At 44.0% G+C, this 21,852-nt stretch overlaps 2 protein-coding genes across 3 annotated transcripts; one reads left to right on the forward strand and one right to left on the reverse strand.

Annotated features, from left to right (window-relative positions):
- The first annotated feature begins 13,253 nt into the window (after positions 1-13,253).
- On the forward strand, positions 13,254-16,071 carry LOC112903446. Of its 2 annotated transcripts, none has more exons than XM_025972720.1 (4): positions 13,254-14,208; positions 14,284-14,442; positions 14,532-14,685; positions 15,704-16,071. In XM_025972720.1, the coding sequence occupies exons 1-4, from the start codon at positions 13,648-13,650 to the stop codon at positions 15,715-15,717; spliced, it is 888 nt and encodes a 295-aa protein (XP_025828505.1). In that variant the 5' UTR covers positions 13,254-13,647; the 3' UTR covers positions 15,718-16,071. The 2 variants fall into 2 exon arrangements, with proteins under 2 accessions (XP_025828505.1, XP_025828506.1); XM_025972721.1 differs by having other exon boundaries at positions 14,538-14,685.
- Positions 16,072-19,135: 3,064 nt separating this feature from the next.
- LOC112903550 lies at positions 19,136-20,365 on the reverse strand. The gene is made up of 4 exons (XM_025972809.1): positions 20,261-20,365; positions 19,992-20,114; positions 19,568-19,624; positions 19,136-19,366 (listed from the first exon to the last, which is right to left on the reverse strand). Exons 1-4 carry the CDS (start codon positions 20,363-20,365, stop codon positions 19,136-19,138), a joined length of 516 nt encoding a protein of 171 aa, XP_025828594.1.
- Positions 20,366-21,852: the final 1,487 nt, after the last annotated feature.

Consider the following 21,852-nt stretch of genomic DNA (forward strand, 5'->3'; position numbering starts at 1 on the left):
TTGGAGTAGCAAGCAGGTTCATGGAGAAGCCCACAGTGATGCATTACAAGGCTGTGAAACAAATTCTCCGGTATCTAAAAGGCACAATTCATTTTGGGCTAATGTACTCTCGAGGAGGAGCAGAAGGGGTGATCACTGGTTTCACTGATAGTGATTTGGCCGGAGATATGGATGATAGAAAAAGCATATATAAGTGGGATGGCTTTCTACATCAATGGAAGCCTTGTGTCCTGGTGTTCTCAGAAGCAGAAAACGGTGGCTCTTTCATCTTGTGAGGCTGAGTTCATGGCAGCAACAGCAGCAGCATGTCAGGCACTTTGGCTTAGAAGTGTGCTGAGGGAACTGACAGGAGGGGAGCCGGGAGTGGTGAAGCTGTATGTTGACAACAAATCAGCCATTACGCTAATGAAGAATCCTGTCTTTCATGGGAGAAGCAAGCACATTGATACTAAGTATCATTTTATTCGCGAGTGCATGGATGAAGGACAGATTGCAGTTCAGTTCGTTTGCACTGAAGAACAACGAGCAGATGCTCTAACAAAAGCATTGCTTGCAGCGAAGTTGGCAATCATGCGGCATCAGTTAGGTGTCCGTGATCTTGGGTCACACCAGGATTAGGGGGGAGTATGTTGGAACTAATCCAGTTGTGACCCGTTGACCCGGATATCGGCACATGGAGTCAGCAGGAGCACGTCTTCAGGAGCTCATGCAGGAAGTGGATGCGGCAAGCGCGCCGAGCGTGCGTGAGTGTGTGGGTAAAAATAACATGCGGTGTGCATGAGTTTGTTTTGTTCTTTTGTGGATCGTGAGTCCATGATTCCATTTTAGCTGCTAGTATAAGTAGCATTCAGTTGTAACTTAGTTTTTTTAGACACTCCAATCAATCAGAGAAAATAGCTCTATCCTCCGAAACAGCTTCTCTCGTTCTTGTGCTCTGTTCTTCCACCGTATCAAAGTGTATGCGATTGTGCTGATCCAGGCTAGTTACCAACAACGGCCGCGCAGGTCGCGCGCACGAAGCCGCGGCACGGAGGCAAACGCGGTGCCGGCGGCCGCGGCTTCCAGTGGCTGCGCGCTTGTCTATGCGGGTGCCGGCTGCCGGCTGCCTCGTGCTGCTCGTCCGTGCCCGGCCGGCAGCACCTGCCCGCTGCATCCATGCAAGCTTCTGTACGCCTCACACGCTCTGTACTGCATGTAGGATAGATGGAAGAAATTGGCATTATGATGCTCGAATTTATCTTGAGTGCCACATGCGAAATATGGTCTCATTTGGTTTTTTATATACAATATGATGTATGGTGGTTTAGAGATGGTTTGTAGCGAAAACTTGCCAATTTGGTTATATCCAGAATTTTGTGTTTTTCGCTGGGCACCGATTTTTTTTTCCGGAACTGATCCTGTGGTTCCTGACATCGTTTCTCTCCTTCGCAGCCAGCGACGGCGCCCTGATCGTCAAGATCCAGGGATGGCGCCTGTGACGAGACGTCGGAAGAAAGCTCTCGCCACGGCGCCTCCAGCTCCGGCGCTTGATCCCGCGGACCGCCTCAGCAAGCTTCCGGACGAGATCCTGGCGCAGATCCTGTCGTTCCTGCCGGCGCAGGAGGCCGTGCGGACGTGCGTCCTCGAGCGAACTTGGCGCGACGTCTGGAAGACCACCAAGCGCCTGCTCATCACGGGCAACGGCACTTGACCAGGCTAGAGCTCAAAGGCGTATGGATATGCAGCTACATGATAGAACTAAAGGATCGGCTACCGCGCTAATTAGATCGGGTCTCTATTTCTAGTCATGATCAACGATGGATCTAGGTAAATAGATGACAAGAAACAGAGGGAGGTTTAGCATTGGCACCTTCGTGTGTCGTCGTGGCCGAGGAAGTAGAGGTTGCCATGTCGAATGTTGGGGCGGCGTGAACGGCTCGGTGAAGCAATCCCGCCGCTGCTGCGCCTCTCCTCTAGATCGGCAAGGGTTAGGGTTGTGTCGGTGGGGTGGCTGCGGCGCCGGTGAATCTCGTACCGTGTGCCGCTGGCCCCCACCTCCTTTTATATGGCGCAGTGCGACAGGGGTCCACCAGCTAGGTCGTGCTGGTACGCCCCCGATCAGGGCGCGTGAGGGCAAGGCCCTCTCAGATCCGTTGGGACTCCGAGGGGGTTTTGGAGATCAACCTAACAGTCTCCCCCTTGATCTCACTCTGTGTTTTTCTTTCCTTTACTTTTCTTGCTTCTTCATGGATTTGTACATAGAGCATGCTTCATCGTCACGGTCAATCGCCGATAGATTCAACAGCTACAATATACTCCTCTATTCAGAAAGCGATTCAATAATCCTTTGGGCCTTATTAGTCCAGAGATCATAGGCTATCCCTTAACCCCATGCCGGCCACGTGTTCCTTGAACACGTTGGGTGGTAAGCCTTTCGTCAGTGGATCCGCAAGCATCTTTACTGTGCTTATATGCTCGAGACTTATGGTTTGATCTCGGACTTTGTCTTTCACAACGTAATACTTTATGTCAATGTGTTTGGCAGCACCACTTGACTTGTTGTTGTGTGCATACATCACTGCGGGCTCATTGTCGCAGTATAACTTTAGTGGTTTTGAGATGTCGTCAACCACTTTTAATCCGGGTATGAACTTCTTTAACCAGTTCACCTGCCCTGTAGCCTCATAACATGCAACAAACTCGGCATACATTGTGGACGATGTAGTGACGGTTTGTTTGCAACTTTTCCACGATATTGCTCCCCCCGCGAGGGTGAACACATACCCAGACGTGGATTTTCTGTCATCTCCAGCATAGTCGGAGTCTGAGTATCCCACGACTTCCAGAGATTCTGTTTTTCTGTATGTTAGCATGAGGCTTTTTGTTCCTTGCAAATAACGCAGAATTTTCTTTATCAATTTCCAATGTTCTGATCCTGGATTACTCTGGAATCTGCCAAGCAACCCGATAACAAAAGCTAGATCAGGGCGAGTGCACACTTGTGCATATTGTAAGCTTCCCACAGCTGAAGCATATGGTACCGTTTTCATCTGTTCCTTTTCGTATTGATTCTTGGGGAATTGAAATTCCCCATATCTATCGCCCTTAACTATAGGAGCAGGTGAAGCACTGCATTTGTGCATACCGTATTTCTTCAGGACCTTCTCTATATATGTCTTTTGCGATAGTCCTAATACCCCTTTTGTTCTGTCTCGATGAATTTCGATTCCCAACACGAATCTCGCTTCACCGAGATCTTTCATTTCAAAATGCGAGGATAAGAATCTTTTCGTTTCCTGCAGCAGACTTACGTCATTGCTTGCAAGTAAGATATCATCCACGTATAGGATTAGGAAGATATACTTCCCATTCTTGAATTTTGCGCAAACGCAATTATCCTCTACATTTTCTTTAAATCCAAAACCTTTAATCGTTTTATCAAACTTCAAGTACCATTGTCTTGAAGCTTGTTTTAATCCATAAATAGATTTCTTTAGACGGCATCCCATCCTCTCTTTTCCTTCCACGACAAAACCTTTCGGCTATGCCATGTATACTGTTTCCTCCAGATCCCCATTTAGGAATGCAGTCTTTACGTCCATCTGATGTAACTCTAAATCATAGTGAGCCACGAGGGCCATTACAATTCTGAAAGAATCTTTACATGAGACTGGAGAAAATGTCTCATTGTAATTAATTCCTTCTCTCTGTGTATATCCTTTCGCCACGAGTCGTGCTTTAAATTTATCTATATTCCCTCGGGAGTCATATTTTATTTTGTAGACCCATTTACAGCCTACTGTTTTGGCTCCTTTAGGAATTTCTTCCAAGTCCCAAACCTGGTTGGTTCTCATCGATCTTAATTCATCTTCCATAGCTTCAAGCCATTTGGATGAATGTTCACTTCTCATGGCTTCCTCAAATGAGGTGGGATCATCCTCCATTTGAACCTCTTCGCTATTATAGACTTTATAATAGTCTGGAATAGCGGACTTTCTTGCTCTTTGATGCCTTCCAGATGGTTGTGCCTGCGCTGCCTCATCTATTTGGGGTTGTTCTTGTTCCCCTTCATCTGCTTGGGGCTGTTGTTGTTGCTCCCCTTCATCTGTGGTAACAGGTTCTACGGGTTCCTGAGGGACAGGTTCCACATTCTCATTCTGCGTTACCCTAGGAGGAGTTACTACAGATGCTGGCATTGAGGTGACTTGCACAGGCGGCACAGCAAAAGCGGGTAGCTCGAAAAAAGGTTCTTGAATCACAGGGTTGGGTGCGTACACCCGCTTCTCCTCAAGATCAATTTTCCGAGCTGTCACGCTCCCTCGGATCATTTCTTCTTCAAGAAAGACAGCGTGTCTCGTTTCTACAAACTTTGTGAACTTATCTGGACAGTAGAAACGAAAACCTTTTGACCTTTCTGGGTAGCCAATAAAATGGCAAGTCACTATTTTGGGATCGAGTTTTCCAATTGTCGGGTTAAACACTTTTGCCTCAGCAGGGCTCCCCCAGACCCGTAGGTGGTTCAATGCGGGTACTCTTCCTGTCCACATCTCGTACGGTGTTTTCGGCACCGATTTACTAGGAACTCTGTTTAGAATGTGAATGGCGGTTTTTAAGGCCTCCATCCACAAGCTTACTGGTAATGTGGAGTAGCTAATCATACTTCGCACCATATCCATAAGGGTACGGTTACGTCTTTCAGCTACCCCATTCTGCTGAGGTTCGCCCGGCATTGAATATTGGGCGACTATTCCTTGTTCCATTAGGTACTTTGCAAAAGAACCTGGAACTTGACCGTACGGGGTATGTCGACCGTAGTATTCCCCTCCACGGTCGGATCTTACGACTTTTATCTTTAAATTGTGTTGATTTTCTACTTCAGCCTTGAATATTTTAAATTTATCCAAAGCCTCTGTCCTTTCTTTAATCGGATAAATGTATCCATAACGGGAATAATCATCTGTGAATGTTATGAACGAATCGTAACCATCCACACTCTTTACAGAGAAAGGACCACAGATATCTGTGTGAATTACTTCTAATACACCTGTGCTTCTCTTAGCATTTTTCTTTATTTTCTTTACAAATTTTCCTTTAATACAGTCAATGCACTGATCGAAGTCTGAGAACTCTAATGGAGGAAGAATCTCATGTGTGACTAATCTCTCTATTCTCCCCCTCGAAATATGGCCCAAACGACAGTGCCATAATTTCGATGACGCATCATGAGTTCTTTTTCTTTTCTTATTCGGGACTGTAGACGAGGATGCCTTTGCGTTGTTATCATATACGGAATTCACACTTTCACGCAAAGATAACAAGTAAAGGTCATTTCTTTGGAATGCAATAGTAACGAAATTATTATCACATTCTATCAAACATTTGCCATCACCGAAAGAGCAAGTGTAACCATCATTATCCAGGCATGAAACACTTATTAAGTTTCTCTGTAATGTCGGTACATAAAAGACATTTCTAAGAATTAAAGTGAAGCCAGTGTCGAGCTCCAAATGAACATCGCCAACTGCTTCAACATCTTCCTGGACTCCATTTGCAACTTTAACTTGCCTTTCGTTTCTTTGAGTGGTTCTCGTCGAATGGAATCCCTGTAACGAATTAGCAACATAAATAGTTGCTCCTGAATCAATCCACCAAGTAGACTTGGAATAATCTATATACAGAGATTCATTCACAAAAGATATAATGTTCTCACCTCTTCTTTTCATGAGCATCTTTAAGTATTTGGAACAATCTTTCTTGTAATGTCCCCTTTCTTTGCAGTGGAGACATTGATCCTTCTCCACTACATACTGTCCTTCCCCAGGCTTGTGCTGAATCTGCTGAGGGGCTTTTCCCTTAGAGGAGTAATTATTGCCTTTGTTATTGGCAATCTTTTTCTTATGCACATAATTGATAGAGCCACCATTGGCGGACTTTATCCTTTCCTCCTCTTGCACACACATCGCAATGGTCTTTTCTATATCCCAAGAATCTGGCTGCATGTTGTAGTTAACAACAAAACTGTCAAACTCTTTGGGCAGTGAAGCAAATACCAAGTGAACGATGTGATCCTCTTTGAAGGCAAGGTCCAATGGCTTAAGCTTGTTATTCTGGTTCACCATGCGATGAATATGCTCTCGTACACCACCTCCAGAGTACCTTTCTGAAACCAGTTGTTTGATCAACTGGGTAGCATATGTCTTTGAAGAGCCAGTATACTGACTCCTGATTTTCTCAAGGTACTCTGTGACGGTTGTACAATCTGTAATTGAACCCATGATGGCGGGCTCAATTGTATTCTTTACCACTGCCAAACATTTCTTGTTGGCAGGGGCCCATTTAGCATGATCATTGTCATACTTCTGTTTGCTCGCCTTGTAGGAGAGCTCTTTTGCCGCCCATTCAGCATCTGTATCTTCGGTTTCCCTCACTGGCTTCTCCGGCTCTTTTGGAACCGGTGCAGTGAGGACCCAATCTAGCTCAGCCAGTGTGAAGAACAGGTCAAGCTTCTTATACCATTCATGGTAATTTTCTCCTTTTAGAATAGGGATATCCTTGATGGAAAACATCATGGAATGCCCTCCTGTAATTAGCAATGCCAAGTGAGAACAATAATAATATGAATCAAGAATACATCACTGCATACTTTAATAAACAACGTTGGCTGAGAATTAAAACATGCAGTAATTTGTGTATTAATTCTAAAACACCGTTGGGCAGAAAGTAGAATTAATACATAAAAGGATATCTATAAATTCTGCTGAAAATATTACAATATTGTTATTATCAACGTTGGTCAGAAAATAACAAAATTGCAACATCATAGAAATAAATCTATTTGTCTTGAAATTTAAATTATCCCGTTGGTTCAAATTAAAATTCAAGACATGCCCAAAAAGAAAATTATCTATAAATCTATGCAGCAGAAAATATATATGGGAGAACCACTAAAAACAATTCTGTAATAAGTTCACGATTCGTCTTGAAAATTTAAAATTCTCCCGTTGGTTCGAATTTAAACAATCAAGACTAGCAATAAAACATATAAAACTTATGAATCTTTGCAGCGGAAAATAAATAAAAGAGTACTTAAATAGTCTGTTGGTAAAAATTCCATGCAAATAATTGACGTTGGTGCAAAATTTTGCACGGAGCTATAATCTATTAAGTTTTCTATCAATCTTTGGTTTGAATCTTTTCTGGAAGTAAAATGAACAAGATCTGTGTTTTGGGCCAAATTATGTGGCAGCCTTTCGGGCTGGCCTGTTTAAGCGCGTGTGTGCCCGCACTCTGTGGCCACGCGGCCCGCGCAGCGCGCGGCGGCCCATGCGCAGCGCGCAGCGGCCCACGCGCGCGCCTGCGCGGCGGCCCGCCCCCCCCCCCCCCCCCGATCGAACGGTGCAGATCCACTGCACACGATCGGACGGTCCACCGCGCGTTTCGGCCGATCAAAAACAGCTCGGGCTGCACCCCCTTGTAACCCTAGCTCATTCTTTCTTCCCCCCGCCTCCGTTTCTTCCTCTCCCGAGACGAGCGAGCGGCGACTGCGGCGGCAGCCGCGGTGGCGGCGCCACCATGAGGCGCCTCGCCGGCGCGCGCGTCCACCGAAAGGTGAACGGGCCGCCGTCGAGGTGTCTCTCTGTGGTGCCCGAGGGCGACGCGTACGAGGCGACGGCGCCAAGGCTCGGGTCGGGCTCGGTTCCGGCGTGGTGGCGCCGGATCTGGCCGAGGGCCGCACGCAGCGGGCTCACCGGCGGTGGAGAACGCGGCAAAGGGCGAGGTAAAGCACCTCCTCCCCCCGGTCGGCCTCTGTTTGTTTGGTTTTCTTTTGCTAGGGTTTGCATTTTCAATTTCTGTTCGGTTTCTTTGGGTTTGATTTCATCCCGATTTCTAAAAAACGCGAGTAGAGGCGACTGATACCATTGATAGAACTAAAGGATCGGCTACCGCGCTAATTAGATCGGGTCTCTATTTCTAGTCATGATCAACGATGGATCTAGGTAAATAGATGACAAGAAACAGAGGGAGGTTTAGCATTGGCACCTTCGTGTGTCGTCGTGGCCGAGGAAGTAGAGGTTGCCATGTCGAATGTTGGGGCGGCGTGAACGGCTCGGTGAAGCAATCCCGCCGCTGCTGCGCCTCTCCTCTAGATCGGCTAGGGTTAGGGTTGTGTCGGTGGGGTGGCTGCGGCGCCGGTGAATCTCGTACCGTGTGCCGCTGGCCCCCACCTCCTTTTATATGGCGCAGTGCGACAGGGGCCCACCAGCTAGGTCGTGCTGGTACGCCCCCGATCAGGGCGCGTGAGGGCAAGGCCCTCTCGGATCCGTTGGGACTCCGAGGGGGTTTCGGAGATCAACCTAACACTACAAACTCGACTTCCCAGGCTGTCCTGCATTGGAAGACCTAGAGATTAGTTACTGCAACTTCGGTGATGTACGAAAGATTATATCACCATCGCTTAAACGCCCTCACCACATCCTGCGAGGCCGCTAATGATGTTGATTACTGCTTTCGAATTTGGTTTCCACGTCTGGTTTCGCTGCGGCTGGAGGACTTGGATCATTTCAGTTGCAGGACTCCCCTGCTGGAGAGAATGCCAGATTTGGTGGGGGCTTATGTGCAGAATGCCTCATCATATCGGGATTCATGCTCCTGTGATGATCCCATGGGTTGCTATCACGTTATGCGCCCTGGGCACATTTCAGATAGTGACTCTGAAGAAGGTTCCTCAGATGATTCTGCTACCACAAAGTGCGTGCTTCTTGAAGGTTTATCTCAAGCTAAAGATCTAGTGCTGACAGCTTACGACTCAACGGTACACTTGAACTCACATGCCATTCGTCCCAGTCAATTATTTACCATTTGAGTGTGTCTGTATTCCGATCATAACCGTACCTGCTGATAGCAATTATATGATCATGTGCATACATACTATATGATCATGTAAATATCACATGTGCGCTATGGTCCAGATAGAATAAGCTATTTTTACCATAACTTTTAATTTTTTTCTTTGCAATCTCTTCAGTATATTTTCAGAAGGGATTTGAGATGGTGCCCCACATTTTCCAAGTTGAAGACCCTGGTACTCAATGATAACTTCTGTGAGCCTGCTGATCGCACACTGCCGTGTTTTCTTGAACATGCACCAGTTTTAGAGAAGCTCACAGTTTTATTTTCTCATTACAAGGTAGAAAATTTCTAAATGGGCGACTACTGTTGCATATCAGAGTTATATAGTAAACAATTATTGGCTGATCTTGGTGACTTCATTTCATTTACTACAGGTTCAAGTGGAAATCCAAGGACGCCCTGATGCAACAGATAAGTCAACTAAAATATCACAACACCTTCAGATAGTCGAGGTCAAATGTGGAAAGATCAATGGAGGAGTTCACAGCTTTCTGAATTTTATGGGGACACTTAACATATGTAAGATAGTGACGAAAACTTGTTGTCTTCTACATTCATTTGGTTTATATTAGCACACGTTATTGCAACACTACTCTTGCTTGTCAAATTTCTATGCTTTGCCTTCACAGAGGCAAGATAATGGAGAAAAATGAAAATTAGAGTAACACAAATAAACCAATTTTGTGAACAAGCCTTGCATGCGAACATATAAATGTATGAGCCTTTCATATTTTCTGTATTAGCTTTTGCAGTTTCCCTTCATATTTTGTAAAGAGTGAAAGATACTGCACTTTTGCAAAATAGAAACTCTATAGAAACTCCCAAGATCTTTAGAAGTAATGTTGATAAAACCAAGTAGCAGAATATAAATTAAAGATACTGGACTGCTGCAAAATAGAAAGTTTGATTTAATTCATTTTGTTTCAGTGTCATCCATGTAGAAACTTATTAGTTAAAATAAATTGCATTGCCTTGTATTAGATGCAATAACTACCTATCAGCTTTGGTTGCATTGCGTGCCACCCAGTGGTTAGGAAAACCAATACTGAATGATTTAGTTGTAAGTTATATACTGTCACCTTGATAGATGGTATTTTGGTATTACTTTTTCTTGTTGACAACTTGGAAAGTTGTAGGGTACCATGTTAAATTAGTTTATTTTCTTATTTGCACTGGGGACTAGTAGAGAACATATGTAAACTTGGCCATTTTTTAAATGAGGATGCAAATACCAATAGCATCATACCATAACACGCACGCACGGATACTTTATGTTTAGTTTGTCTTTTGAATATGTTCTGTCAAACCTTGTCAATATTATTATTGATACTTTACTCATCTTTTGAGAATTCAACACCACAGAACCTTTGCTTTCGTATGTGTCAGCGTTGACCGTCATATATAAGGGTATAATGGAACTGATCATGAAGAAGCAGTATCATCATATTCAGACATTCAGTTGAGAATGTTTTCGACACAATATGTTCTAACATACTCTCTCCTCTTTAAAATATAACATTAGCTTGTCCTATAAACATCATATATCCAAAGACATGTTGAGGACTGCCAATCTCTAAGGCATGATGTATACTATAGAAACAGATTGAGTAATTAACTTAAGCTTAAATTCTAACTATATATTCCAATATGATAAGTCATCAGAGTAATTAGCTTGTGATACAATTTGGCTTGTAAATTCTTACATATGCATTGAACTACATTATTCCTGTATAGATCTTGTCATGTTTAATTTCTGATGTCGCTGTCAATGCCCTCCAGGCCTCCATACTGCTTATTGCGCTTCTCATGTTTATGCAGGGTTTAAGTTCCGACGACCCTGATAATAGGCTCCAAATGAAGAAGGAACAAATATCACTTAACTAGTATATATATTGAGAAAAGCAATGACAAGCTTTGTCATGGGAATTTAAGCACCATACTGTCATGTTGTTCGTCTGGTTACTACACTCCTAGGAAGATGATCCCAAGAATCCTGTATTGTCGATCGAGCCTGCTATGCCGTGCTATAAATATGCTGTTTTAATTTGCAAACCTCGCTTGTTGCCTAATAGCGGGGCACAAGGTGCTTGGTCTGCTCATGCGCCAAGAATCGAGTAGCATATATTTATTTTACTAAGCTAGTCCTGTGTTTAATATGTGATGCTTTCTTCTCTAAGTAGCAATGGAAACGGTTAGATGTCATTGCATTTTTCAAGTGAACAATGCATTTCAACTTTTCTTAATTGTTTTCAAAGTGGAAAAGTTTAGCTAGGGAGCCTACGTCTCTTCTGCGGAGGCAACGGGCTAGAGGCATTGGCCAATGCAAGGGTTCTTCGAATGTCTCCACTTCACATCTAACTAGTTTTTAAGATCGTCACCCACCCCAACCATCCAACTTATTAGACCGGCCAACGGAACTAGACACTAATGGCATACGGGTACCATCCCGGTTTAGGGAAATTTTCAGTATGGAAATGGAACTATCTTTTTTATATTTAGTATTTTTGGTTATAGTATTTTTTTATTATCATTTATTTTAAAAGTTTGTTGTGTTGCAAAGCTTTAGATTTTGAAATTTTGAGTAATTTTTGTATTCAAAATTGTTTGGTGTAAAGATGTTTCGGTGTCCAAATCATAGGTAGAATGGATCTTACGTAAACATTTATGCGGATCAATTGTAAAAGTGTTTTGAACTTGAAATTGTACTATATGATGAAGTTGTAGATTTTGAAATTCTGAGCAACTTTTGTATTTAACATGTTTTTATTTAAAATTTTGGTGTCCATATTGTAGGTACAACGGATCGTATATAAGCATTTGTCCAAACGAATTGCGATTGCTCTATAATGAAGTTGTAATTTTTGAATTTTTGATCAAATTCTATATTGAACAACTTTTGATGTCAACGCGTTTTGGTGTTCAAATTGCAGGTGTAATGTTGCTCGTGTAGAAGTAACGGATGGAACGGGTTGTGGTTTGATTTAATTTAAATCCGAGGGTTTTCTAAAATAATTCCTGAGAGAGGACCACGACGACGGGTTGAATTTACGAAAACTTAAGATTTTATTTGCAAATTTTCCTGAACCGGGATGGTTGGACTGCGGGTTGGTATTTTAAGAAACGTTATGGGCTTTTTCAAAAAATTACCTGATACGGGAGACGGGACCACTGAGAGCTTCTTTTTAAATGATCAGAACTTGCATTATCTAGACCGTCCGCCCAGGCAATCCAACGATCGAGGAATGGCAGCGACGTGGCCACGCTCCCTAAGCACCTTTTGGTGCGTGATTCCTGCATAGGGATAAGCTGTTGTGTTTTGGACATATGTGGTTGGACAACAAATAAATGGTATATACCCACTGCAAATAATATTTTTCTCTACTAACTGTTTGGTCAAATGAATATATTTGTACAGCCATACGCAGTACTCGTCTCACACGACCATGCGCAATCCATGTCTACTGCGACATCGCCCTACCCTATCCACGGCCTCGACCTGTACAGTAGAGCTCAGGCTGCGGACGACGGATCTAGCCTCGACGAGCTGGCCAGAAAGCCAAACACCAATCTACCTATTCCCAACTGCTCGAAACTCGTATTTCTAGATAATATATCTAAATAGTTTATATAGATGAGGGCGAGCAGATAACTTAGATTTAACTATGGAGGATTAGTAAAAAAACGACTGGTGTCATATGTGTCTAGTAATTGTCATTCCGCCCACACTTTATGCCATTGCTAAATTTTCGCCAACAGAAAAAGTACTAAGGTTGAATGGGTTGATGTGAATTCCATTAGTTTTTCTTTTAGTGTCTTAGTTTAAGAATTAATTAAGTGAAATAATGAATGCTTCGGGCTGTTAGGAAGGACATCAACAATATATAGCTTTATTTTTCTTCTCCTTCTTATTCAAGCATGACAACAAATCGAAGTTGTACCAAATAAGCTCTACAAATATATCTAAACGGTACTGCTGATTTTCTTTTTGATATAGATTGGTTCTTCTCCTTTTTATTCATGCATGACAATGAATCGAAGTTGTACCAAACAAGCACTACAAATATATCAGAAACCGTACTGCTGATTTTTTTGACATGAATTGGGCCTGGTGTCAAGTTTCTTTTTTAACTGATTTCAAAAGTAGAACTTAAATAAAAAATTTACTAAATTTGAGTTTGAGTGCATGCACACAGGTCGCCAAACTCTCTCTTAAAAAAAAAAACAAGCCTTTTCTTTTGCGACCACATGGAAAATGCAAAAAAGAAAAACCAATTTTCTGCTGCCGTAAAATTTCCCAGTTAACCTCCTCACGACCGCTGCCACCCGCGAAACCCCAATCTGCCTCTTCCCAAACCTCACCTCCCAGCTCGCCCCTTTCGCCTCCTGCCCCGCGGAGCTAGGCGGCATCCTCCTTCCACGGGCGGCGGAATGCGTGCGCTTAAGGCGCCCAAGGGAGCGCCTGCCGCGGTTCCGGCGTGCGGCGGCGACCGCATCGGCTCCCTCCCCGACGAGATCCTGCACCGCGTCCTCTACTTCCTCCCGGCGCAGTAGGCCGTGCAGACCTGCGTGCTCGCGCGGCGCTGGCTCGACCTCTGGAAGTTCGCCACTGGCCTCCGCATCGTCGGCGCCGACGGGAAGTTGCCGGCGCCCTTTGAGGAGGTCCGGGAGTTCGTGGACACCCTTCTGCTCCTCCGCGGAAGCTCGCCTCTCGAGAAATTCGACCTCAGTGTCACCGGACCCGCCGTCGACGTTCGCCGCATGAGGCTCTGGGTCAGGTATGCCCTGCAGTGCAAAGTCCAGGAGCTCCGGCTCAGCATCCATGGGAAATCCCCTGCTTTTCTTCGGCCGGAGGACCCACCCCTCGCCTCCAGGCACCTGACCAGGCTATCGCTTCACGGTCTGGTGTTCAGTGATGATTTTCTTGACTTGTCGAGATGTCCCGTGTTGCAGTATCTGCATATTGCAGATTGTAGCTTCAGATGTGCCGAGAGGATCTCGTTGCAGTCGTTAAAGTATCTGAACATCACACGAGGCATGTTTAACCGGAGCTTCCGCACCCGAATCCATACCCCAAATCTTGCTTCACTTCTGCTACATGTCACTTATGGCAGGGCTCCTGTACTTGAGAGAATGCCCTTGTTGGTTCGGGCACTACTTGTAATCTCGGGGGATTGTAATTGTGACTGTTGCAGCCGTTCTATCAATGGGGACTGTGGTGATGAGAGCTGCAATGGTTGCATTCGAAATGACACTTCATCCGTGCTTTTGCATGGTATATCACAAGCAAGGACTTTGGTGTTGGCAGCTGGTGCTGAAATGGTATGCCACCTCAGACCGTCATGTTCATGTTCACCTTGTTTGATTAATTGATGTATCTGGTTGTTATTTGTTCAGTTTATTTTCAGAAGAGACTTGAAATGGTGCCCTACTTTTAGTCGATTAAAGACTTTGTCACTCAATGAAAACTGGTGTGTGCCCGATGTACACCCACTAGCATGTACTCTTCAACATTCACCAGTTTTAGAGAAGCTTTCTCTTTCTCTATTTTACAAGGTAAACAGTTTCTAAACAGGCAACTGTTGCATCGTAGAACTTTATGTAGGTTGTTTATTGATCTTGGTGAAATATTTATGATACTACAGCTGCAGGGATTTAATGTGACAATGAAAGGAAGGATTGATCCAGAGGAGCTACCACCCACCATATCAGCACAAATTAATAGAGTTGAAGTCACATGTGGAGTGGTTGACGAAAGAGCTACTAAAGTTTTGAAGTTCCTGAGTAAACTTAACATCAGTAAGTTAGCTAACTGCATTCATGCTTTTGATATTTCTGTTGTTCGGTTTAATATATGTAGAAAATTAAAGTCACACGCAGCGAATAAACTCCATATTAGTTACTAAAGTAGTGATTTGGATAATGGATATACCAAATTATTCTGGAAATCAAAATCTTCAGAGCATTCTGGTGATGGGAAGTGGAAAACATCATTTGATCAATTTTGTTCACAAGTGTTTGTACACTTAGGCTGAGTCTCCATGCTTTCGATATTAAAATTGCCTCTGTATGTGGGAAAGAAAAAGCAACACAAGAAACTCCTAACTTCTTTAGGAAAACAGTGAACACTTATGAAAGTGGATAAGTTCTATGCAAGGATGCAAATATACAATGATGTGACATCCAAATCCATTTCTGCTCGGCTACTTGCACTTATGTACCAGCTTTGATATCCACCTTTTCGGCTAGAATCTACATTAAGGGCTATCTGCTTCTCATCAATATCTTTATATTCACCTGAGCAGCAATTTTTCTTGCTAGCAGTGTTTGTAGTGCAAATACTGGAAGATTTACTTCAAAACTAATGGAATACTACCAGCTACGCGACATATATATAAATACTGTTTAGGTTGGTCAATAATTTTACAATTTTGTGACAGCATATTTTATTTAAAAGGGAACACTCTAAAGTTGCATGTCAAAAACGCAATAATGTACCAAGATACTTATTTAGGTGAAATTCAAAGTTGCATGTCATCACGTTTCAAAAAAAAAGTTGCATGTCAAGTACTGCCAATGTTCTGAAGATGTCATGTTCTTGAACAGAGGAAGTAATTGATTGAAGCTTCTATTCTTTCTGCATTTTACTTGTTCACCACTCCAAGTTTGGAATATTCCAAATTGCTTCAGTTTGGTCAATCAGTTTTTACACATTAGGTCTTTTCCTGCATCTCATGTTTACTTACCTTTTTTTAACCTCTCAAGAATTTCTCAGATTATGCCTCATGACACTTACTCTGCTTTTCGATCTGTACAGGTTTTAGTTTCTAGGAATAGAAGCTTAAAGCTGAAGACGGATCTTCTTCTACCACTGCATTCCATTAGGCTGCAGCAGCAGAAGCACTGACAACTGAATGCTTCCTCCTGTCTGTGGGATTGTTTACAGTTTCATTTGTTGGACGAAGTTAAGAGTTAGTATTTAGCGTTTTCAATTATCTAGCTGGACCTGATTAAGTCTCATGCTGGCACTGATATTGCCTAGAAACAAAGCATGGTGCCTTTGTCTCTAGGATTATTTTCCGTGCGAAGCTGTTTGTTGCAACTTGCAAGTTGCAACCTTGCATGAATGGCTTGCTCAAGGTCCTTAGGATGCCATGCCAGAACCCAGTAACATATCTGTCCTTGTTAGGCGCCTATTTATTTCCTGAAATTTTTTTACAACGATTGAAAAAATAAGAGCTGTCTGACAGAATCGTACGTTGGTCAAGATAGGAGGTACCTGGAAGTACCTTGACTAAAGTACTTGGTGGTAAAAAATATGGGACCAAGTAACAAAAAGTGGGACCGAGTACTAATTTAATTTATTTTTTTATAATTAAGAAAGGGTATAAGGGTAATTGCACGTTGTTGTTGTTTTTTTAGCCGTGACTCCTCGGTAAATGTTCATTCCCAGTCAATTTATCTTCATTGCCGCGTCGTGAACGGCTACCTCATTCTCTGCTTCCCACGGCCCGTCAGGTGCTCGAGCCAGCGCGCAATGCCTTATGTGACAGTGAACCTGGAACGGAGGCATGGCTCCCGACGCAGCCAAGTCGCGAATGCAACGGCCACAATGTCGGGGACGGTCGTGAAGCCTCATCGGAAGCTGGGAGCCGGCGCCAAAGGACGCCTAGCGGAGGCGAGAAGCGACTGCATCGCGTCCGAGTAGCAGCTGGAACGCGGCGCCGGCGACGCTCCGGCGAGCCGAAGTACGGAGCAGAGGAGGAGCTCATGGAGTCCCTGCCCAGGTCGGGGGTGGACGGCATTTCGAGCGGCGGCCGACGATTCCAACAAGGCCGTCGCTCGAACAGTGCTGACGCCCTCCCGGCCGGCGTTTGGAGCGACAGTCTCGTTCTCGTCCCGTTGCAGTTGCAGCGCCGGGTGCTCTTGACTACTGCGCGCAGCTGTTGGAGCTGTGGTCCAGGAGTTCGAGTGTCGCGTGCCGCCGCGGCACTCCTCTGCTGCTTCCGAGCAGGCATCGCCATTCGCCGCCGCGGCCCCGTGGAACGGCAGTGCTCCGTTGCATCCGAGCAGGCATCGCCACCGCCGCGCCGAGAAGGGTCATGTCCGTGAACGACCCAGGAAGATCTCCAAGATTTAGTCGATGCATCAGCTTAACGAGCAGTGGAAGACAACTAACTGATGGGTTTGTTCCTCTTGAATAGCAGAAGAGCGTGCAACTCTGAAGAAGCACATGCACAGCACTATCCTGTTCTGCTGGTCTTCCGTTGCTACACGAACGTGCATTCCTCAGAGTTTCTTTTCTCCAGGGTGACAGACCAGATCGACGGAACCGTTCTGACTATTGACAAACTATCATACCCTTAATGCTATTAATTGGATTTTTGAAAATACCTTCCATAGATCAACAGCCAGAAAAAATTCAAGGGAAAAGTACCCTTTGGTACTTTACAATCATTGTAACAGAGCTCTTATTTCCTTGTTATTCTTCCTAATGAGACGGATATGTGGCCTGGTACGTGTCCCGTGGATACAACTTACGATGCGTAAAATGGCAGCCAACGGTCAGTCCTGGACTTGAAATTTTGGAGTTTCATGTTGCTTCCTGTTCTGCAAATAACTTCCTGAGTCCCGACATTTGCCAGCTGATTTAAATGACATCAGCACGATTGGGATGCACACGTATTGCAAACTATATATTCTACACAATTGATATTTTACACTAATGGTTTGCACCTTCCGGTGTAGAAACCAAAGGTTGGTCAGGCAATGTGTTATCCCAAATTGAGAAAAAGAAAAGAAAATGGAAGAAAAAAAAGATGAAACGAAGCTGTACTACTAGCGCCTGTATATGCTTGTGATCCAGCGAAATCACGGATTGAGATCAGGACCTTCATGTTCCTCTTCCATGTAAACCTTCATGTAATACCCCGCAATCAGGACCTCCTCCACGCATGCCGGACAGGTTTAACACTTTAACTCGTGCACCAGTACAAGGCCAGAGATCAGCTGCAGCTCCATGACACAACGGTATAATTTTATTTTCTAGAAATTTATCCATAGTCATCTACTCATCTCCTTCCCGCCACCTCGCAGCGTCGCAGCAAGAGAAGGGGCTGCGCCACTGAGGCCGCAGCACCACAGTTCTCGGACCTTTATTTTTTTTTCCTGCTGCCCAACATGGTTCAGGCTGTTTTCTGAATATTATAGATACTACAGAAGCTGATCAAGCAGCTAACCAATTGTTCATGAAACCGACAGATCATAGATACTACAGAAGCTGATCAAGCAGCTAACCAATTGTTCATGAAACCGACAGATCACCGTACAGGGATTTCCACCCAATTCCTCTACAAACTCAACAATAAACAATATCCTGCCATGGAATCCGTTAGCAAAGTCTACCCCTCCGTCTGAACAAGAGATTCAATTTCACTTGGAAAGGAAAGTTGAAATGCATATTTTCACTTGAGAAATCCAATGAAATCTGACCGTTTCGAGTAGTGCTACAGTACAGAAAAAAATTAATATATGATGACTTGCTAGAGAAGAGATAAAGTGTCTCATAACACATAAGCCCAGTTTTGACATAGTAAAACAATATAACGCTACTACAAGTTCTTGACACAATATAGCAGGAAATGAACAGGCACCTTGAGCCAATAATTAGGGAACATTGCTGTAAAACTCACATAGCATAGCTGGTCTCATATGGTGACCCTTCATAACATGGTGCTTCATATGATGAATCATAGCGTTGTTTTTCCTAGTATCCACAATGGTTAACTACGTAATAGTTGTTTCCTTCTTCATTCTTTTGTTACTCTGATTTGGAAATCTGCACAACCATGAGAAGCACAATACGTTCAGGGTACTCGACAACGATATTGAAACATGGCAAGGATCTATACAATAATTGAATTCAGTGCATAAAAAAAATCTAGTTCCTCAAACTGCACCATAAGTTAGAATGGAGTTAGAATTGAAACCTATGATAATTACCCAGCCTGTTTCAACAGAGGATACATGACTTGCCTCAGAGATTGGCAGTCTTTGACATGTAAATTTCCCATCATCCTTGAATAGAATATGTGCCAGAAGATAATTGTAAATGCATTATGTCAAAAATGAATTAGTTTAGCTTTATTCATTGCTTTACTTTATTCTTTGTTAGTTGCTTTTTTATTTGCATCTGGTATCATATTTTGCCACATGAGCATAGAAATTTATCAAGCAAAAGTAGTTGCTACTATAAAACATAGAAGCATAGGAGAAAACCAGTGTTAGCCGTTTTCTTACATATGTCATATGTACCCCGAAAATTCAGAATGCTGAGAATTCTTTCATCGACCATTCCACATTTGACCTCGACAATCTGAAGGTATTGTGATATTATAGTTGACCTATTTGTTGCATCAGGGCGTCCTTTAATTTCCACTTTATATTTGTGTTTGATTTCCACTTTATATTTGTGTTCAACCTGCAGTAAATGATATGAAGTTTCAAAGATCAACCAATTATAATTTACTATATAACTATGATTGCAATAGTAGTTGCCCATTTAGAAATCTTGTACCTGGTAATGAGAAAATAGAACTGCGAGCTTCTCTAAAACTGGTGCATGTTAAAGAAAACACGGTTGTGTGCGATCAGCAGGCTCACAGAAGACATCATTGAGTACCAGGCTCTTCAACTTGGAAAATGTGGGGCACCATCTCAAATCCCTTCTGAAAATATACTGAAGAGATTGCAAAGAAGAAAAATTAAAGTTATGGTAAGTATAGCTTATTCTATCAAGACCATGACGTACATGGGATATTTATTGGAACATGATCATATAGTAAGTATACGCACATGACCATATATATAATTGCTATCAGCGGGTACAGTTTTGAATGGAACACACATATATACACTAATCATGTTTAGCTTGAGCTGAACCTTCAAGAAGCACGCACTTTGTGGTGGCTTGTGTAGCAGAATCATCTGAACCTTCTTCAGCGTCACTATCTGTAATGTGGCTAGCTAGGATGCGGATGCAGAACATGATAACAACCCATGGGATCATCACAACAGCAGCGGTCCTGAAACTTGCCAATCCGGACATATGCTTCCACCAGCTCTGGCATGCTCTCCAGCAGGGGAGTCCTGAAGTACACTTCCTCCAGCCGCAGAGAAACCCAAATTTGGTGGCGGTAATTCGAATCATCAGCGAACACGCAGGATCTCTAGATTTTCCAACGCAGGACAGCCTGAGAAGTCGAGGTTCCGACACGTCCATACGCCTCTGGGCTCTAGCCTGGTCAAGTGCCGCGAGACGAGGAGGGGGCTTTTGCAAATACATGTCAGAGTCGGGATGCATACCCATGTTGACCCGGAGCGCCTTGACTTGACATTTGAGGACACGGTGGATCCAGCTGTTGACGCTGGACGCGACGTCCATGTAGTTGTCGTCGTCGACCTTGATCGGATCCAACATGATCCAAGTTGTCGTCTGGCGAGTGAAGGAAGCCAGGCAAGAACGTACGGAGGGCAAGCAAGCAAGAAGTGAAGAAGATGATCGATCAGCAGTTCATCTCACCTGGCCGGCGGAGAGACGCTTCCTTCGCATTTCTCCCCCGGCACGATCCTGCGGTCGTCGCATCAAATACCCAGCATCTACGGCGGCACTTAAAGCCTACGCAAGTCCCAACCAGTGAAGTGGTTGGGTTTCACACAGCCTGGACCCTTCGGTTCTCGTTGCCTGACTTTTGAATTTTGAAATTAGGGCCTACCTTTGATTATAAGAACTTTAAATAATGCACAAAATAATTTTATCAAGCTGTTAGTGTCCGGATGTTCGACTTAAGCGCTATGCCATCGTACGACATATTTCTTACTCCTATGCAATTTTTCTGCAAAGAAATACTCCTATGCAATTTTTTATGAATTAAGAATGAATTTTATTGTGGAAAATTAACATGTTATTATGGTGAATTCGGCTCATACATCTTTACCATCACTAGACATTCGCATTATTCTCGTAGCAACGTGAGAGTAAAATGTTTATGGTCACCAATATAGTCCCACGAGCACATGGTATGTGATACGTCCCCATTAGTCCAATAGTTAAAATGGGCCTCCTTGTCAGCCTCCACGGGGCTGCTGTGGCTGGAGCGTGTGGTGCTGCACAGGTGTGACCCTCGATGACCTAAGGCGGCGGGACGCTGCTCAGCACTAGGTCATGTTGGGAGCGGGCCGGATCGACCAATTGGGTAGTTGGCCCGACCCACGAAAGCAAGGCCAATGAATCAGAGAAGGCTCCATAGAAGCTGGAGCCTACTGACCCAATGTCCAATATGGTCGACCCAAGACATGATGCATGGAAGAGAGATAGGCATGGAGTCGAGCGAGCTAGCCGCGGCGGCGACGGCATCTCGGCGCGTCTCTCTACCCTCCGGCGGCGATGACCCCGCGCGCCGTGCTCCCCTCCGGGGGCTGTCCCGTCAGGTAAGCTTCTCCCGTCTCTCTGTTCTTTTCCCTCCGTTGGTTGTCCTAGGTTTTGTGCTAGGATTTGTTCTTCCCTATCAGGTGTGGCAGGATCTGTTGCCTACTTCCTTCCTCGGTCAAGCCAATCAAATGGACTAGTATGTAGGCTGTTCTTTTACTGATTTGGTGGAGTTCTAATTGTTGTAGTTCTTTGTGATCTGATTGCTCGTTATATAGTATTGAGCCCGTAATCTGATATACTACTTGTCTGTGTAATGTAACTTGAAACAAAATTTCTCCTGACAGCAAATGTCCTTCGGTGCTGAGCATGGCAGTTTTTTTGTTTCAGCGCTGAACATGTGTTGTTTCTTTTAGTTCTGGGCAAGTTTGAATGCAGCATTAAGAGAACAGAGGGTATCGCTATGTGGGGATCTTTTTTTCCACCTACAAATTGGTGCTAAAAGTTAAGATACAATACTCAGAATTTTTCAGAGGGGG

The sequence above is a fragment of the Panicum hallii genome, chromosome 8 (genome assembly GCF_002211085.1).
Source record: "Panicum hallii strain FIL2 chromosome 8, PHallii_v3.1, whole genome shotgun sequence".
NCBI classification, from domain to species: Eukaryota; Viridiplantae; Streptophyta; class Magnoliopsida; order Poales; family Poaceae; genus Panicum; species Panicum hallii.